We start from the raw sequence: 19,560 nt of genomic DNA, 5'->3' as shown, positions 1-19,560 counted from the left end.
GCAACCCTGCCTGACCCCCCCCTAAGAATAGGGAATGATCTTGTGCGTTCCACCTTGCTACCATACCTAACACATGCAGAAAATTGAGAATATAAATGACGTAGGAATACTATTGTGGCATCATCAACACCCATTTCTTTCATAATACTCCATAGCTTACAATGTGAGACACAATCGAACGCTGCAGAGAGGTCCACCAATGCCATAAAAATGCTTCCTTCTGTAGCTTGATTATACTTGGCTGCAATTAGGTTAAAATTTAAGCATTGATAAAGGTTCCCCATCCCTTTTTTTTAAACCATATTGGGCCGGTAGTAATATTGTTTTTGTCTGTAGCCCAATCCTCTAATCAATTTAATAATAGACGACCCATTAACTTAACTGTGCCGTCCAAGAGAGAGATCGGCCTATAGTTTGTCAATGATTTATCACCCTTCTTATGTATTAGAAAAATAATTGTCTTCTTCCATGTATCCGGGGGCCCCACTATTGTGATTGCGTTAAAAACGTTTGCCAATAGTCCAAGGGTCTGGATTTTGGAAAAAGAGATCTATGGGGACTCCATCTGGGCCTGGAGCTTTAGTACTACTACATTGCAGCAAACCACATTTTACCTCTGCCATCGAGAAGATAAAAGGGATTTGTATATCCTTAGTCTCAGCATTGGGGGTTCAATATTCCCTTTCAGAATCATACCCAAATGTATTTGTGTAGTGGCCAACCCAGGCATTCTCTCCCACATGGACATCTAGAGTTGGACCTATATCTTGTTTCTAGAATGGAGAATTAATTATAGCCCAGAACTCTTATGAGTTTTTTGAGAGTGCAGCATGTTGTAAATTTTCCCAGGCATCCTCCTTCAGAGCTCCGAGTCTAGTCCTCCTTGCTTCCTAATATTGGAAGCGGAGATATGTGACCATTTCTTTATCTCTTGGGTTTTTTCCTTAGTGCCATACATAACTTACTGAGTGGCTTGGTGCACGCGGCGTCAAACTAGCGCGGGTCAGATGATTTCAATGTCCTCTTCGGAGACAATACATTTCTTTCCACGGCATTCAGTATTGATACAAATGCCTGCACTATACAAAAGGGTTCAATGTGAGGGTCTAAGCAAGTTGATTTTTCCTCATGAGAAGTCCCAACTACACTGGTCAATGTTATTTATCTTCGCCCATTTGAGAACTATAACATTCCTTCTTTCTATAGTTGGCACAAGTGTTCTTCTATCCGACAATTTAAAAAAATCCGTCCAGTGAATTTGGAAGGTAATAGCAGCATGATCACTAAAAACTGTAATGAGGGTTTGTACATGGCTAAAACATTATTTTAGGGGCGTCATAACCAACAATTAATCTATCGTAGTGCCTTGGATAGTATTTCCAAATGTTTTTTCCAAGAAACCTATGGATTCATCTATTGGGTTAAACATTACCATGTGCTTATGGTCAGAATCCTAATCCGCACATTACCATAGGGGGTGTGTAATCTTCATCGATTAAACCACATGTTGGTGTCGACAACCTGGTACAACTATGAGCGTTAAAGTAGCCCATCCATACTATATTCAAAGGGTGGCAGTGGTTAGTCATGACCCTATCTGTTGCACTCTCTAGTGAATCAATCACCTGGGACATATTACCCTCAAAATAATTATTCAAAAAATGTATTAACAACATATCGTCTGCACCGTGCCCGTCACACACTAAAAGATGGATAAAGGGGGACTCTGCAATTGTCTGAAAAATGTTAAAGCGTAATGTGTTTCTAATCAGTCAAAACACCTCGTCTTGCTCCACCCGACCTTGAAGGGGTTGCTGGAGTATGAAATGTACGAAATCCGTCAATATCCCACATTTCTTGTAGGCATACTAAATCAAATTGATGTATAAACCCGGTCCATTCTGGGTTGGCCAACTTAGATCTGAGCTCAGCTATATTTCAATTTAATGATCTTATCATATCTCTTCTGGACTCTGATAGATGGCTACCAATTACAGAGTTCTCCACTGGATGGGTCGGTATATGGTGAACCTCCCTAGCTACCTCCTGTCAATCACATGCTTCAAGCCCCTCCAGGACAGCAAATTTGTTATCCAGTGATATAGCCCCTATATGTTTACAGTTGAAAAGCATTGCTTCGATTCTCCAAAGACAGTTGCATAGTGAAAAAACCCTAAGTTATGGCTAAGGAGTCTTCTGGTTTTCATCTGAACAAACCATTGGTAATTGGTATGACGGTCTTTCGGATCCAGTCCCTCTTGAAACGCGGAAAAGACACTACTCACATACATTTTCCCATTTGCTTGAAATTCTGCACTAATGGAACCAAATGTATCTGACTTTCCGATCAGCAGTTCCTCTCTTTTGGACAACCCAGAAGCAGTCCTCATACGCCTGTGTGTAGCAAGGTGGATTCCAGTCTGCATCCCCTTTTGACATGGAAAACCCTTCACTTCTTAAATGGGTGGGAGTGCACACTCAACAAGTACTGTCATCTACAACTGCTATGTATACTGGTGTGTCAGTCTGCAACGTTTCCAACCCACAGCCTGCAGGAGGAACACATGACCACTTTTCAATACTGTCTAGATACTAATGTGATTGTTGTTGTTTTCAGATTCAAGCATGTTAAATGTCTGTGGTTGGAGAAGAACTAAGTTGCCTAATTAAAACTGCAGTTCTCCAGCATTGGTATGTTTCATGGATTCACATGCAACCAATGTTCCCTCCTAATTTTTTTCCTCTGTGTGCGGCAGAGTAGGGTCTCTGTGCGCTGCAGCCATGGCTATGTGCGCCAGGAACCAGACCGCGCTTGTGCGCAGCCCCAAATATCACTCCAAACTTTTGGTTAAAAAACTGAAAAGTCAGTGCATTTCCACGCATTCAACCCATGTTACGGGGCTTAAGGCAGATTTGCAAATTGGATACACACGCCATGACAATAATGGAGTAATGGAGAAATTGGTAAGAGAGGGACGGAAAGAGAAAGGCAGTCAGAGGCTTTGGAGAACTGGGAGGGAGAACGGAGAATGGAAAACAGAGAAAGCAAAGAACAGGCAGTGAGAGGGAAATGGAGACAAGAATGGGATGGGGGAGAAGGGGAAAGTGGGTAAACGTGGAGCGGACCTGATTTGAGGAAGAAGAAAAGAGAAGGAGCTGGCGAGAGCAGCTGGGGAGTGGAAGAAAAAAGGACCAAAGATATGTCAGAGAAGACAGTGAGTGTGGTATGGCAATGCTTCAGAAGTAGCTTCTCTGCATATCGACATTGGGGGGTTCTAGAAGGAGCCTTTTTTGCCATCTTGTCATTTCTAAACGCTTGCTCTATGTAACCGTGCTCACCTGAACGAACTCGAAGGGTGGAAGGCTGGTTAGGCCTTGCCAAGATTTTTAAACTTGCCAAGATGGAGGTCTGAGCAAATGGCAGCTGCAAGTGTGTAAATGACTGATCCATCTGTCGGGAGTATTCTCTTCACTAACACTCGCTTCCCTTCTCTTTTTGAAACTCAGGGGCAACAACATTGTCTTGGTGTCACCAGGGCGTTAAGTGGAAGCTTTTTCAATATTAAATACAAGCCATAGTTGCTTCTTATTTATCTTCTGCAACTAACAACCACTGACAAAGCCAATAGTCCGGCTTGTTGTAGGTACCATGTTACTTGATGTATCATATATCTGGATGCAATGACAGAAACCGGAAAATACAAGTCGGGGGCACACTATGCCAAGCACAGAAAAGTTTAAAAAGTCACACAATCACCCCACAGCCAAGTCTACAAACATGGCGTGTGCTGTGCATGCCATGTTTGTAGAGTTGCTTCATTTCTTTTCTTATTAGAGCGCAGCTGCAAGGTGATTGTGTGCCTTTGTTAAAGTTTTCAGGTTAATCCCAGCACCCGTCTGGAGCTGCATTTAACAAGAAAACGTTCAGATGAAGTGAAACGGAATGACTTGGAGTGGGCAGTGTGCTTGGAGGCTTTTATATGTGAGAAAAGTGATCACTGAACTGCTATGCAACTTTCAAATCCTTGGGAAAAAAAAATAATTTAGACCAACATTACAACGCTGACAAGAGATCGGTGAAAACCCGCACCATCACTGCACTGGTACATCACCTAGTCCCGTGGAATGTTCAGGTCACAGCTCATCATGCATAAAAAACACTCTTTCTAGATGTCAGTTTCTCAAGACAACAATAGAACAATAAATAAGACCCTAAAAAGACTCTCCTCCTCCACTGCTCGAGACTACTGTTACCATCATCAGGGTCTCACTGGGTCAAGGTTCATCTCGTCTATTCTTTAGACTAGCATTATGAGCACCTACATTAAAAAATAAATGGAGAAATACCACATAATTTCCCCTTTCTTGCTTCCTCTGACCCCATGAAACCTGGAAAGAATAATCGCCCTACAATTTGAACAATATTTAGAAGCAAGCCAACTGTTGAATTCCCATTGGTCACTTTTCTGTCCCAACCACAGTACGGAAGCTGCACTACTAGAAGTATGGCAAGCTCCTATCACAAGACAGTCTGCTTAACCTGATGAAGCTGAGTTTTGTACAGCGGATCACCCCCTTTCGCCCTAATATATGCAAGTACAAAAAAGGAATCTCATTAACAGTCAAACTGATTATTGTTAAAATGTCACATTTTGTCTAAAGGGGTTGTTAAAACTGTACTACCAGCATGACCATAACAGACACTCCAGCAAGTCTTTCATTGGCAGCCTCATCACAACTAGAAAGATGGCTGGAGATTTTCGCTGTTTTCAAATTCAAATGGATTTAATTTATACAAGGCATTGTTGCTGCGTATTTATCTTATGCAACTAGCAACCACTTACTAAGTCAATTGTAGGTATGATCAGGGCTTTAAGTGGGCCGGGTCTCACCAGTGCTGAGCATAAGCAGTTTTTTAAAGGGGGCCTCAAACCGGGTCTCTAGCGGGCTCTCTTTTGTGCCCTGGCACAGGTGGTCCATTTTTTTCAGACTGCAGTGACAGTAGGCACATTGATGTGCGCTGCTCACACTGCTGACTTCTCACTAGTAGAGAAGTTACAGCATGACGTCATGCCAGGTGAGCCTTGTAGGGGGAAGGGAAATCCTTTAAATAGTCATTTTCTCTCTGGATTTCCCTTCTCTTTTTGAAACTCAGGCACAGCAACATTGTCGTGGTGTCACCAGGGCTTTAAGTCCAGGTTTTTTACAATATTATATACAAGCCATAGTTGCTGCTTATTTATCTTATGCAACTAACAACCATTGACAAAGCTAATAGTCCTGACTTGTAGGTATAATGCTACTACTTGTATCATATATCTGGATGCAATGACAGAAACAGCAAAATACAAGTCGGGCGGTGCATTATGCTAAAAGTACAGATTTTTAGCTTATGTGTCTTAAAGCTAAGCCCTTGATTACACTGCCCCCCCCCCCCCCCCGGTTTCTTCATCCCACTTAAACTTAAAGCCCTGTGTATGATGTTACTTGTTGTATCATATATCTGGATGCAGTGACAGAAACAGGAAAATCCAAGTCGGGTGGCACACTCTGCCAAGAACAGAAAAGTGTAAATCACCCCTCAGCTGCGCTCTATTAAGAAGAGAAATTCAGCAAGTCTACAAACACGATGTGTGTTTTACACGCCGTGTTTGTAGAGTTGCTGCATTTCTTTTCTTAATAGAGCGCAGCTGAGGGGAGATTGTGGGACTTTGTTAAAGATTTCAGGTTAATCACAGCGCCCGTCTGGAGCTGCAATTAACCTGAAAACTTTAACAAAGTCAGACAATCACCCCGTAGCCCAGCTCTGTTAAGAAGAGAAATTCAGCAAGTCTACATAAACGGCATGAACTTTAGATGCCGTGCTTGTAAACTTGCTGAATTTCTTTTGTTACATAAGCACGGTTGTGGGCTGATTGTGTGCTTTTGTTAAAGTATTCATGTTAATAGCAGCTCCTGACGGCCCTGCAATTAACATGAATACTTAAACAAAAGCACTCAGTAGGCACCGTAGCTGGCCTCTACATGTAAAAGAAGATACCAAGTGCCCAAGACTTTCCTGCCGCTCCCTCGCCTTCGATTGACGTCAGTCTATTCTGCCGCTCTGCCAGGAAACACCTGTTTTTCGCGCCACTCGCTTGTTAAAAGGAGCGGCTCTCTCGCTGGATGTGCTGTGCGTGTGCGCGTTCCACACAAAGCACTGCACACTACAGGTAATGGAGGTGCGCGTGATCTCACGCGCATCTTATTGGGAACAGTGCATGCAACCATCCCTCTTCCCCATTTGGACTCTCATTTATTTAGTCTCCTTCAATATTGGGCTGTGAAATTTTTAGGGGGTGTGGTGTGTTTGGCACATACCCTCATCTGTTCGATTTTTGGGAAGTTTCCGATCAGGTGAATGTGCAATAATGAATTGCTTTGCTTGTGAGCATGTTTATTAGGTCCTGCCTGAGTAACTTGCAAGATATTTTGTTAGCTTACACAGGGCTTAGAGCCCACCCATTGCTTACCATTGGTTGACTTCATAGTCACTCTCATTTGCTTGCTTTTGTTTGGTTAGGGCATGCCATCTTTACTGCCTTCTTGTCTCTTTGACCCTCACCTGGCACATGGTCACAGTACTTGTGTCCTTCCCCTGCTTGCCTTGCATGAGCTATTTTTTCCACTCCCTGAGACTTTACATATTTGTGCGATGCCTAGTTCATCATGTGGCCACCCCTTGGTTTTTCTCTCTGTGTCCCGTATGTTTTTTTTCCTTCTTAAGTCATCCTGTTTATGTGCCACGGTAATAGAATTGAAAATGCCATGCTGGCGCTGTTTTTCAATTTGAAACAAATAAGGTTTTATAGTAATGATGCAGAATTCTCTCTTTTTAAACTCCTGTCCCCCCCCCATAAGGCATTTTAAGTTGAATTGCAAATATTTCAGAAGCTTAGCTTTTTAAAGTTCTGCTAGTCAATTGTTAAAGGTCTTGTATTGGCTCTAACCCCCTCCCCATGAGCCCCAACTCCACCCCCTCTCGATATGCATTTTTTTGTTGTGTTGTATTGGCATTTGTGTAGTAATTTCATGCCACTTGCTAGCACTAAAACTGTGAAACTGTTGTATAAACCCTACAGGTTATCTAAGTATATCTGTCTCAGAAGAAGAACTTGAAGTACATTTTTCAAAGCTGCTTAGCTCTATCTTTAAATATGATTCAGTGACAAACACTTCACATTTAGAAGCTAAGTTTAAAAATTCAATAATTATTTTACAGCGCAATGGCAACTCACTCAACAGGCTACTAGGAAATCCTGGAGTTATAATATATATGGCAACTTCAACAACCTCTGAGAAATGGGTGATTTAAAAAAACTGGCAAGTGTCTTATTTTTCTTTAGGATCTACACGCATTGGTAAAGCCATACCTACGAGAGCTACTGGGGTTGTCAATATCAATGTTTTTTTGCAATGTTGTTTAGCAACGTAGCTGCTCTACAACATGGCTGAAAGTTTTTTTTTATTTTTTTTAAAAAAGCTCTGAAGTGGCAGCACTCTGTATCATAGCTCTTTTTTTTGGTTTTTTTTAAACTTTCAGCCATGCTGTACAACATGGCTGAAATGCTTTTGATCACCCTAATTTGCGTTGTCAATATTTTTCAGCCATATTGCACAGCGATGCTCTTGCCATGCAACTTGACAATGATTTTTGGGAAAATAAGTTGCCATGATGTGGAGTGCTGCCGCGTCATAGCATTTTTGCTTTAACTTTTACTCTGCAGGTATTTTGGTACACTTTGGATTTTAGCAATTAATCTTCTACTAATGGGTAGTATTTTACGAGTAGGTTATGTTTTCAGTATTTATTCTTGTCCTTACTGTATTTCTCTTTAGTACAACACAGTCTTTTGTTTCCTTTGTAGGGACTTCAAATGAGTTAAAGTATGGAATTTTACCAGAATCCTGGCCAAAGGAATCATGGGAAAATGGTAGGTGTCACAAAATTAAGTTAGACAAATTGATGTTTGTATTTAGGTTCATGCCTTTCTGAATTTTATATGAGATTATAGTGACGTTTCATTTTTGATCTTTTAAGAATTCCCTTACCTTTTACAGGCTTGTAGGTTTTCAGTGGTATTTTACATTGCTGTAAATAAATATAATTCTATAGACTCTGACAACTGGAATGGTTGTTCCCTTTTTTCTGTCAGCTGCATCCACTTTGAATTTTAAGCTCTACACTTGCGCTAATCAGGTTTAGCTGCATAGATCTTTTGAAAATGTTTACACCACCTAGACAATTTTTCTAAACCATGAAACAGCATGTTTTAATATAATATTATCATATTGCAGCAAGTGACTGAAGGCAATGTTGAACTTTTTCCTAAATAATCTATCACCTTAATACAGTGAGAGCAAAATGAAGGACCGCATGATGCAGAGCACAGCTGTTCATCCAATAGTAATTTGCTGAGTTGTGAAAGTGTTTATTTTATGTGAAATCCATTTTTTCTTGGTCACGTTTTGTGATATTCAATGATAAAGCTTAAATACTGTGTTCAGTCAGGGAAAGACACTTTGTCGTATCTATATATGGTATGCTAAGGATGGCTGTTTCTGGGCCAGTAAGTTAATGCATGTTGCAAGTAGTGTCCTTGAGCAAACCTTGCATTATAAGCTGTCTAGTCGAGCAGGGTACATTAGTTTACTCCAGTATTGGAACTCTTATAGATTACCATGCTTGAATCATTCCCCGTCAAGATGGGAGTCCTCTGCATACATAAAATAGCAAATAGAATCCATTACAAAAGAAGAAACTAGGCCTAGGCCCGTTCTAGTTTTGTAACCTATCCATCTCTTTTTGTAAAACAGACCAAATAAAGTGAACAACCAATCAGATTAGCCTCTCCCTCTAGAACCTTCCTGAGAGAACCTCAGTCCCTCAGATGTTCTACCTCACGTTGTGCAAGGGAGTCTCCACTGAGCTCTGCTCAGTTTTTTCCTGTCAACTTTATTTCTACAGTTTTTTTACATGTTTTTCTACAAGAACTGCTTGGACTTGGTGTCAGGAGGTCTGATAAAGAGAAGAAAGACCTCTTTAAAGTGTGTGCAACCTGTGCTAATAAGAGACTTTAAGTGAAGGACAAGGATTGTATTTATTGTCTGTACCCAGACCATAAGGCAGCAGACTGTAAGATATGCCGCACCTTTTCAACGCCCCTCAAGACCTTGAGGGGCGTCTCTTGACCTGGCTCCAGAAACTCAAGTCCAGGAAGGAGCCAGTCTCCAGTGATAGTGATGCGGCCTCCTTTGCTACATCTTCTAGTAGGTCTGTGAAGAGGGGTAGGTCTTCTCCTTCACCTTCTAAAGACCGTCCCAGTAATGCCTTGGAAAAGACCTCTCATAGGTCTGAAAGGCGTAGTCCTTGCGATTCTCCTCACCGAGGTGTAAAGGAGAGGGGAAGGACTGTCGGCAGGAGTGGCATCAGAGAGGAAGTCCAGCTCAGTTACTCCGTCTTCTCCTCCAGTGGCTCCAAAAGCCTTCAAAAAGCCCTCATCTCTCTCTTCTGAGGGTAAGCCTGTGAAGAAAATTCACTCGTCGATGACACTGTGAACGACTCCGTCGCCGAAGACGTCAAAGGTACAGTCAAAGGCCTCGCCTCCTCCAGTTCTGGCTCCTTCGACGGGCTTTTTGACGGTGATTTCCTAGTCGCCACCGCCTATGCTGCAGGGTCCATCGTCGACCGCTTCGAAGCCGATAGTAACTTCGTCGTCGACGATGGTGTCGACGACGAGGATGACCACGGTGGTGGTGACGACTGCAACCACGTCTACCACAACGACGGCAGCATCTGTTGCTGTGGTGACGACTATCTTGACAACGGCCCCATCGATGGCGTTCATATCTTCGTCGACGACTCTTACATCAACGGCCCCGCCAGCGACCTACTCGACGAGGGAAAAAATTGCAATTACAATCTGGAAGCGCTAGATTACCCCTGAGATGACTTCCCCTAGGAGGGGTCTCAGGAGGGTGACGGACCATATGGCTATGCGAATAGCCCTTCTCAATTGCACGTTAAGTGCCAGGGCACAGACTCTGAGGAAGAACACTTGGAAGAGCAGCAGCATGATCCTCTCTTAGGTTATTAAGAGGTCTACCAACAGCAAATGGTCTCGATACCTTCCTCACTACTAACAGACTTAAAATTTATGCTTACAGACTATAGACTGAGAGTCCCTTCATAATCTCCGGCTCCAGTTGGGGTGTCAGTTACAGCTGTTCCGCCTACTTTGCCTTCTACCCCTCAATTGCCACCGCCTCCACCACTGCCCGTGGCTCCTGATGCGCCACCAATCGTCACTTTCATCCAGGATGATTCCTCTGATGAGGACCAGGGCAACCTTACTATTCCAGATCCAGACACTGAGTGGTATGACAATGTCATTCCTGATCCGGCTTCACCTTCACCAGCGCCAGTGGATTCTCCCCATGGAGACATATGGGGTTTCCATAATTTGATGGACAGGGCTGCTAAGAGATTTGAACTGCCCATGCCCACGGTGCAGTCTGAATGTTTCCTTTATGACTTCAAGGAGCCTTACAAAAAATCAGTACGGACCATTCCTATAGTTGGTCACGTCTGGGATGAGGGTCTAAAAGTGATGAGAAATCCAGCCATGGTTATTCCAGTACTACCTCGCCTAGAAAAGAAATATAAGGCTCCTGAGGATATCCCGGCCTGCCCGGTCAGTCAGTCAGCCTAAACCGGACTCTGTCATCTCCCAGGCTGCCCAAAGAAAGTCAAAAAATCCTTCTGCTTCCCTCACTACACCTCCAGATAAAGAGGGCAGAGGCCTCGATAACGCTGGCAAGAGGTTATCCTCCATGTCCAGCCTAGTGGTCAGGGCTGCAAATGCTTTAGCAATACTTGGTCGCTATGATCGCCTGATGTGGTGCGACCTTTCCCCCTATGTGGAGCAATTGCCGGAAGATGCGAAAGTGGAGGCGAAGAAGATTCTTCAAGAGGGAGAGAAAACCTCTTCTGAAGCCATTGATTGTGCAGTGGACATCGCAACGACTGCGTTCCGCTCACTTGCGGGAGCCGCTGTCCTTCGTCGCCAAGGCTGGCTGCGAGCTACATGGTTTCGTCCAGAGGTCCAAAACAAAACTTTGGATCTTCCCTTTGATAGGGAGGCGCTCTTTGGGAAGCATATTGATGATGCGCTCCAGGACATTAAGAAAGACACGGAGACCGCAAAATCCTTAGGCAATACCGCAAGGTGCCCTTTCGGGGAATGCTACCTACAGAGGGGGATACCAGCAACAACGGTATTCTTCATATGGATCAAACTCTCAATCTTACCGCCCGCATTATAACCAGCTGCAAAATCAATCCTCCTCTTTCTCTAGCTCTAACAACAGAGGACAAGGACGCCAGGGGAAGGACTCCTCTAAGCGTCAATAGCGGCTTCCAAGCCCCCTCGCACCACTGTGTCAAAATATCTTCGTCTTCTGCGTTTGGAAGTCCATCAAATGCTCTTGAAAGGGGCGATAGAGCCGGTTCCTCTCTCAGCGGGGAGAGGGTGTCTATTCCCTGGTTCGGAAGACCATAGAATAGTGGCGCCCTATTCTATATCTCAGGGAGCTCAACACCTATCTCATCAAACAATCATTTCAAATGGTTTCTCTGCAGGACATCCTTCGTCTTCTCATCTCAGGAGATTACATGGCTACATTGGATCTAGAGGACGCATATTTTCATGTGCCCATCCATCCAGCCCACAGGAAGTTTCTTCGCTTCACAGTAGCCAAGAGCCACTTTCAGTTCAAAGTCCTGCCCTTTGGACTCAGATTTGCTCCACGGATCTTTACAAAAATACTAGCTCCTGTGGCAGCTTTTCTGTGAAAGCAGCATCAGGTTTTCCCTTACCTGGACGACTGGTTGCTGAAGGCGTCTTCCAAGCACGCGGCAGAGGAATCAGTCGCGGCGTGCGCACACCTTTTCGACAATCTCGGTCTTACTCTCAACATGGAAAAGTCGACTTTGTGTCCATCCAGAACAGCCCGGTTCCTGGGAGCCATTCTGGACACGTCCCTCAACAAAGCCTTTCCGACCCTGGAGAGACCAGAAAAGCTGATGGCCACGACCCGTCTACTGTTAAGAAGGCAGTCACTTTCAGTTTGCCTCTACAAGTCTCTCCTGGGTTCCATTTCTTCCTGCATTCCTCTAATTCCTCACTGCAGGTTACGGATGCGTCCTCTCCAGGATGCACCAAGTCGACGGGTCCTTCGAAGACAAGAATTTCGTTACTGTGTCCATGAGGGATGCCTCAGCATGGTGGACGAACGAGGGAAACATTTCTCAAGGCCTCTCCTTCAGGGTCACCCCAGCTCCTCAGATAACTACGTATGCCTCGCTGGAGGGCTGTGGAGCGGTCTTGCAAGACCTTCACATAAGCGACCGTTGGTTACCCCAACATAGTCTTCTACATATCAATCTGCTGGAGCTCAGAGCGATTCGCCTGGCCTTACAGGCTTTTCTCACGCTGATAGAGAAGTCTGCAGTCTTAGTACGAACAGACAATACGACGGCCATGCATTACATAAACAAAGAGGGCCGCACCAGGTCTCGCCTTTTGTCAAAGGAAGCTCAGACAATTTGGGAATGGGCGATCCAGCATGGGATATAGTGAAAAGCGGAGCATCTTCCAGGCATTCTCAACGAGACGGCGGACACGCTGAGCAGACTGAAATCAGCCAGCCACGAATGGGAACTGGACCAGTCCACCCTGGAACAGGTTTTTCGCCTATGGGGCAGGCCGTCCATAGACCTCTTTGCCATGCCGGAGAACAAGAAATGCCGATCTTACACAAGCAGGCTTCACCATCCGGGTTCATTGGGGAATGCGTTTTCGATGGCCTGGTCAGGAACCTTTGTTTACACTTTTCCCCCCTTTCCGCTGATCCTCAGGCTTCTCCGGAAGCTCAAGACGGAACCTTGCAAGATAATTTTGATATATCCTGCGTGGTCCTGCCAATTTTGGTTCACAGAGCTGCATCTCCTCTCCCCGAACCGTCGACTTCCTTTGCAGTCGATTCCTTCGCTGCTGACAATGTCCCTGGGCCAAGTCTTGCACCCGGATCCTCTATCCCTGCAGCTATCGGCATGGCACCTGAGCACCGAGAATTTCTTGGTTTGACCAGTTCGGCAGAATGCCGAGATGTACTTTCTCAGGCACGAGCCCCAAGTACCAACAAGACATACCGGTTAAAGTGGAAGCGTTTCTGCCTTTAGTGCCAGCAGGAGGGCATTTATCCTTTTTCTTCTGCACCGCATGAAGTTCTTCCTTACATTCTTTCGTTAGTGAAAGCAGGGCTGGCTCACTCATCCATCAAAGTCCATCTTGCTGCAATCTCTCGCTTCAGATGCACATCTTCTGGTTCTTCCCTCTGGTTGGCAAGGATAATTAAGCAGTTTCTCAAGGGCCTTTTTAGAGTTTTCCCTCCAGTCAAGCCTCCGCCTCCTCTTTGGCACCTTAACTTGATTCTCACCCAGCTCATGAAGCATCCCTTTGAATCTATTCATCGGGCGAATTTGAAATTCCTCTCCTGGAAGGTGGCTCTTCTGCTAGCCATGACTTCGGCTAGGAGAGTAGGTGAATTACAGGCTCTCACCATTCAGGAACCTTTTCTCCAATTTACAAAGGGGACTGTGAGACTCCGTACCAACCCAAGTTCATACCGAAAGTGCCTTCAGACTTTCATTTGAATGAGCCGGTCATACTCAAAACCTTTTTCCCTCAACCTACTACTCCCATCAGAAAAAGCACTCCACTCACTGGACATTCAGAGGTGCTTAAAATTCTATCTTCAAACGTACTGAGGACTTCAGGAAGTCTCCTCAATATTTGTGTCTTTCAGCGCCCCTCGTAAGGGCTTTCCGCTTTCCACTTTCCAAGCAGGGGATTGCTCGTTGGATTACCAGCGCTATCCAGTATTGTCACAGAGCAGCGGGCAAACCCCTTGAAGGTGCTCACTCCAAGAGGGCGATTTCTTCGACAGCCCTCTTTGCTGGAGTTCCTATCCGGGAGATCTGCAGAGCAGCAACCTGAAGCAGTACATTTACAAAGCATTACTGCCTGGATTCTTCAACGCAGAGTGACACAGCAGTGGGCCAGGCAGTCCTGAGGAACCTCTCTTATTTAAGTGGTGAGCTTTCCCTTTCTACCCTCCTTCAGTCTTTCTGCTTATGCTCTTTGCACATTTTTGAAGTTCATTTGCTTATTTCTTCTTTTTTTCCTTATGTTTACAATGTGTTTAATTTCCATTGACTGTTGATTTTAAGTATTAATTATAAATTAATAAGGAATCAAGGTTCAAAAAATGTGATAAAAACTGCTAGCTACTCTGATTCAAGCATGGGAATCTATGAAAGTTCCATTACTGGAGTAAGAAAACAAGTTACTTACCTGTAACTTTGGTTCTCCAGTAATGGAAACTTTCATAGATTCCCATGCGACCCACCCTCCTCCCCTGGGAAAGCTCAGCCTTCAGAAGCTTCCGTTATAGTATTTCACTACGACTACGAAAATCTGAAGGTCGGAGGTTCTCTCAGGAAGGTTCTAGAGGGTGAGGCTAATCTGATTGGTTGTTCACTTTATTTGGTCTCTTTTACAAAACGAGGTGGATATGTTACACAACTAGAATGGGCCTAGGCCTAGTTTCTTCTTTTGTAATGGTTTCTATTGCTATTTTATGTATACCGGGGACTCCCATCTCGACGACGGGGAATGATTCAAGCATGGGAATCTATGAAAGTTTCCAAAACTGGAAAACCAAAGTTTCAGGTAAGTAACTTGTAAGTAACTTACACAAGATCATTCTATTTCTGCACATATTATTCAGGCCTTGTCATCATTGAATATCACAAAACGTGACCAAGACAAAATGGATTCCCTAAAAAATAAAATACACCTTCACATCCCCTCCTCTGATCATCAGGGATTTCATGGTGTTCCTAATACTCCTGACACTGGCACCGCAAAACCCTGGAGCAAAATTTAGGGTGTTGAATCAGAGTAAGAGTTACATACACAGTCAATCTCATAGGCAGCTTTAAATATGAATATCCTGCCAGATGTAATATTTTCTTTTGTTGGACATTTTCCTTGCTGTGGGCTCTTTTCTCTTTTCGTGTTTTTGCCTGTTGCCTCTCTGACACGCTGACCTCCATGCCCCATGTGACGCATTTTCGATTGGGATGGTTTTTGATGGTTGGCTGTCCATCACTTGGTGAATGGCCATATGATACAACACGTATCGGAGGCATAAGTAAGCCCTGGGTCCTCTGGGAGTTTTTTTCTCGATCATTTACATTTTCGGACTGGTCTGTCCCAGGAGAATGACTGTGAGTGCACGCCGGGGGTTGTCCCAGGCAAAGGTGTGTGCATATTTTGATTGTGCACTGTTTTGAGTATTAGGAATACCGGCAGATTTAGCTTTTATATTGACCAATGTACAAAGGTTGTGATTCTTCCTTCTGAAATAGTGGGTAGCAGTGGGTGCTCTGCTGATTTGACTTGTCTCCTCCATCGACTTTGTGATTCACTCGTACAGAGAGTGCTCCTGACGGCCCTTTCCAGCTCCACAGGACTCTTCGTCATAACCAGAGCTCATCTAGCTAACTACAGAGGACAGATGGCTGTGGCTCCCTTGCACTCAGACCTGGTAACACACGCGCTACTGACACTAAAGCCCCAGACCGGTTAGCCATACCCTAAATTCCCTGGCCCAGGATTGTATCTGGTAGTCTTCCTCAGTGCCATGTTTGCCATCTTTCACAGGGGCATGGTCCCCTCTAGTGCTCTTTTGATGGCCCCTTAGGTGCTACAGGATATGCCTTTTGGGCACTGCCAACTCCATATCCTGAGGCATTCTTTGTCCCGTTTCCTCCTTTGCTGCCTGTGACACTGGCCCTGCCTTTGACGCCTCTGCTTCTTCACCATGACTGGTGAGCTCTTCACCTTCAGGGACGGACCAAGCTTCACCACTCACTCAATCAGCACCACAGCAGACTCCGCAGTTGCCTCAACTCTCTCTGATCCATTACCGCTGATGGAATTTCATGAGATGGAGGCGCACAGGCTTATAAAGGAAGGATAATACTTCTTTGGTCACTTGGACCCATGCAAAGACCCCGTCTCAGACACAGATGATGGGGACGTACAATTTGTGACTATGGGTGTAGACATTGCTGTACTCAGGGACGTGAGTCGTCTGGATACTTCTCCTAAGTGGAAGCTGTACTCCTTAAACTATTTACCACCTCCAGTGGTCACCCCACACAATGCCTTAGTAAAGAAAGCAGTGGAAGCCTTGGACCTCCCACTCTCCTCTGCTGAGACCAAAGCTAGCTTGCTGACAGAGGTCTTACACTCCTGCCCATGCTGTCGAAGCTCTGTTGTCCATGAATGAGGCCTTGATGGAACCCATAGCAATGTGGGAAAAAAGCAACATCTACTACAGTGAACAGGCTGGTAGTGAGAAGAACTAGACCAGTGGAGGGGGATGTAGCCTTTTTATCTTCACATCTCTCACTGGAGATATGTGTGGTACAAGTGTCCTGTTTCCACAAGCTTTCGCCAGGGGCATTCAATCAATCAGCATTTGGATAGAGAACAGCTGCTTCCAAGAAGGTGTCCCAGCTTTCAAGTGGACAATTGACAACCTAGATAACCAGTACAGATAAATAGGAAGGGTTCGCTTTTGTTCATGAGAAAGTGTTCAGTTCTTTCTTAAAAATTGAGGTAGAAGTAGCTCTACACAGATTTATTCGGAGAGTGTTCCACAGCTTGACTGCCAAGACTGTGAAATATCTTCCTCCTTGCCTAGTCTTAACCAATTTTGGGACATGAAGCAGTAGAAGATGGTTTGACCTGAGTGTTCAAGATTGCTGATATGGGCACAGTCTTTTTGGCACATATGCATGACCCTGCCCAGGAAAAGCTCCATAAGCTAGTGCTAGAGCTTTAAACTTGACACAATTTATCACAGGTACCTAATGAAGTTGCTTCAAGTGAGGAAATAGGGTCTGCCTGCACAGGATGCTTTGAATCACCCTTGCTGTTGCATTCGGAATGATCTCAAGTCTGCGAATTGAAAAAGCAGAGTCCCAGATGCAGATTATTAGCATAGTCCAACCGAGAGATGACAAAGGTATTAACCACTGTCTTTCGAGTCTTTTCTGGGATCAGGTGCCACATATTCTTTAATGTTCTAAGTTTGGCAAAACAAGCAGATGCCACCCGTTTGATTTATGTGGAGAAAGAGACTCGAGTCAAACATGATTCCTAAATTTCTCGCATGGTCTGTTTGGCCGATAGGAGGCCAAGTTCCTCAGTCCACCATAGGCTAGAAGAGGAGGGAGAGCATGTATCACAGAACAGGTCTTCGGCTTTGAATTTAACTTTAGAGAATTATCATTCATCCAGCCTGCAACTCCCTTGAGGCATTCTTTACACTTAATAAGGGCTGAGCCAGAGTATTCCTGGAAAGATAGCAGAAGCGGTGGCTTCCTCATAGAACATCACTTGCACACTCCAAGCTTCAATCAGTTAAGCCAAGATGGCTAGATAAAGATTAAAGAGTGTGGGGATCAATGCAGAACTTGGCAGAACACCATGTAGTATGGGCCTAGGTGAGGACGAAAACGACTGAAGAAGGACTCTGTGTTCATTCCTGTAGAAAAGACCTCAACCAAGAGAATGCTTTCCAGTTGGCTATCTTCCATTTTGAATCTGTTTAAGAGGGTAGAGTGAGAGACTGTGTTGAACGCTGCTGATAGGTCTAAAAGCACCACCATCGCCGTGCGTCGGCCATCAAGATGTTCTTTGATGAATTCTCTAACTTCCAGTAAGGTGGTCTCAATGATCACCCGTAGCCGGAAGCCAGATTGCAAATCATGCAACAGGCCATTGGATTCCAGGTAGGCAAGGGCTGTCTTGTTAATCAATTTCTCTGATATTTTTGCAGCTGCTGGCAAGAGGGAAATGGATCTGAAATTGCTCAGTATGGCCGGATCGGCAGAAGGTTTCTGCAGTGGAAGAAAAGTTTGCTTCCATTCTGATGGAAAGAGACCTATTTCTAGAGATTGATTCAGAATTCTGTGGAATATTGGGTTAATAATAGGGGCAACCCATTTTTAAATTCTAGGACGACACGGGTCAACTGACATCTATACAATAATAGTGATTGGTCGTCACACAGTTCCCTAGAAGGGCTAAAATTGCTGTTGACAGTCTCTGAGGAAAGAAAAGACTGAGTAATTTTTTATATTTCCCGAGAAGTATTGGGCACCGCAAAATTCGTGAGGCGAAATATTCTCTGCACTTCACAGGTAGCTTTGTGAAAATTTCTCAATGCTTCTTTGTATTGTATCTTTGCTTGCAGTCCATAGGATTCTAGTTTTTTACAGTGCCTTTTTTCTCCCTTAACTCAGTCGTAACCAGGGGGCTGAAGATTTCGTCCTCATTACTCTTAGAGGTTTTAATGGTTCTGCCAAGTCCAGGCCATCAGTAATCCATTTATTAAAATTGGCCACATTCGTATCCAGACTCTCCGCTAAAAGCGGAGTCCTAGATTGTAACTTTAGGGAAAGAAATCCCTCTCTGGTTTTATGCCATGCTCTGGAGAAGGATGGGAGGCTGCTTACTTTCTTCTGATTTGGTATCACCTTAAAAAAGAGTAAGGGATTAAAAAGCAATCCGACAAAATAAAATATTTTGCAGGTGAAACCTGTAGGCTATCCATATTTGAAAAAAAAAATCAGATCAAGGATGTGTCCTGCCTTATGTGTGGGTGTTTGAACCCATTGACGGACGTTCAAACCTGCCAAAGTAGCGCTTAGATGTACTGCTTGCGAGCATTTCAAGTCTTCGATGTGTACATTAAAACACACAAGAAATGTGAAATTTACATGTGGTAAAGACAGTTGGGCAATCAAGTCAAAGAATTTAGGAAGGCCATTATTTGAGCGGTCCAGGGGCCTATATAGCAGCATGCCGGAAAAGGAGGGAGCTAAAAATCAGACCCTCAATACCATCTTTTTGCTCTAGGGGGGTGGAGGATCCCTCTTAAGTATCCCTAAATATAACCAAGTTTGCAAAAGAATTTCAAGTCCGAGTAGCTTTTAGTTTTAAATCTATTTATTGAAAGAACACCGTCAGTGGTGCAAGAGCTTAGCGTCTACAACCCAGTGGGCCGGCGTGCTACTGCGCAGGTATATCAGCAAAGCAAAGCAGAAGTCAAAGCAGACACTTCCAACTTAAACACAGCATGCCGCCTACAACCAATCCGGGCTTGCCGCGTCTGAAAGAATGGGGAAGGGGAAATGAACTGTCAAATACGAGCAAGTGCTAGCGAGCAAGAAGCTCGAGATGCAAGAAGTCCCCGTCCCTGAAGAGGTGACCCGCTAGGGTCTATAGGCTCTGGAAGGTGCTCTATGTATCGGTTTCAGTCTTTCTTGAATTTTCAAAAAGAACAAAACACACGATCAATTCTGACTGGTTAAGCTAT

General features: G+C 44.3%; 1 protein-coding gene across 1 annotated transcript in view; it reads left to right on the top strand.

Annotated features, from left to right (window-relative positions):
- ZBTB10 (zinc finger and BTB domain containing 10) overlaps positions 1–19,560 on the top strand; it is a 480,238-nt gene that overhangs the window by 213,241 nt on the left and 247,437 nt on the right. Inside the window, exon 3 of the mRNA XM_085605374.1 lies at positions 7,908–7,973. Within this exon, the coding sequence (XP_085461500.1) occupies positions 7,908–7,973 (66 nt within the window). The remainder of the gene's footprint in view (positions 1–7,907; positions 7,974–19,560) is intronic.

This window comes from Triturus cristatus, chromosome 5_1 (genome assembly GCF_964204655.1).
Source record: "Triturus cristatus chromosome 5_1, aTriCri1.1, whole genome shotgun sequence".
Lineage (NCBI taxonomy): Eukaryota > Metazoa > Chordata > Amphibia > Caudata > Salamandridae > Triturus > Triturus cristatus.
Note: the sequence above shows the minus strand (reverse complement) of the source record. Positions and strands in the feature narration are given on the sequence as shown.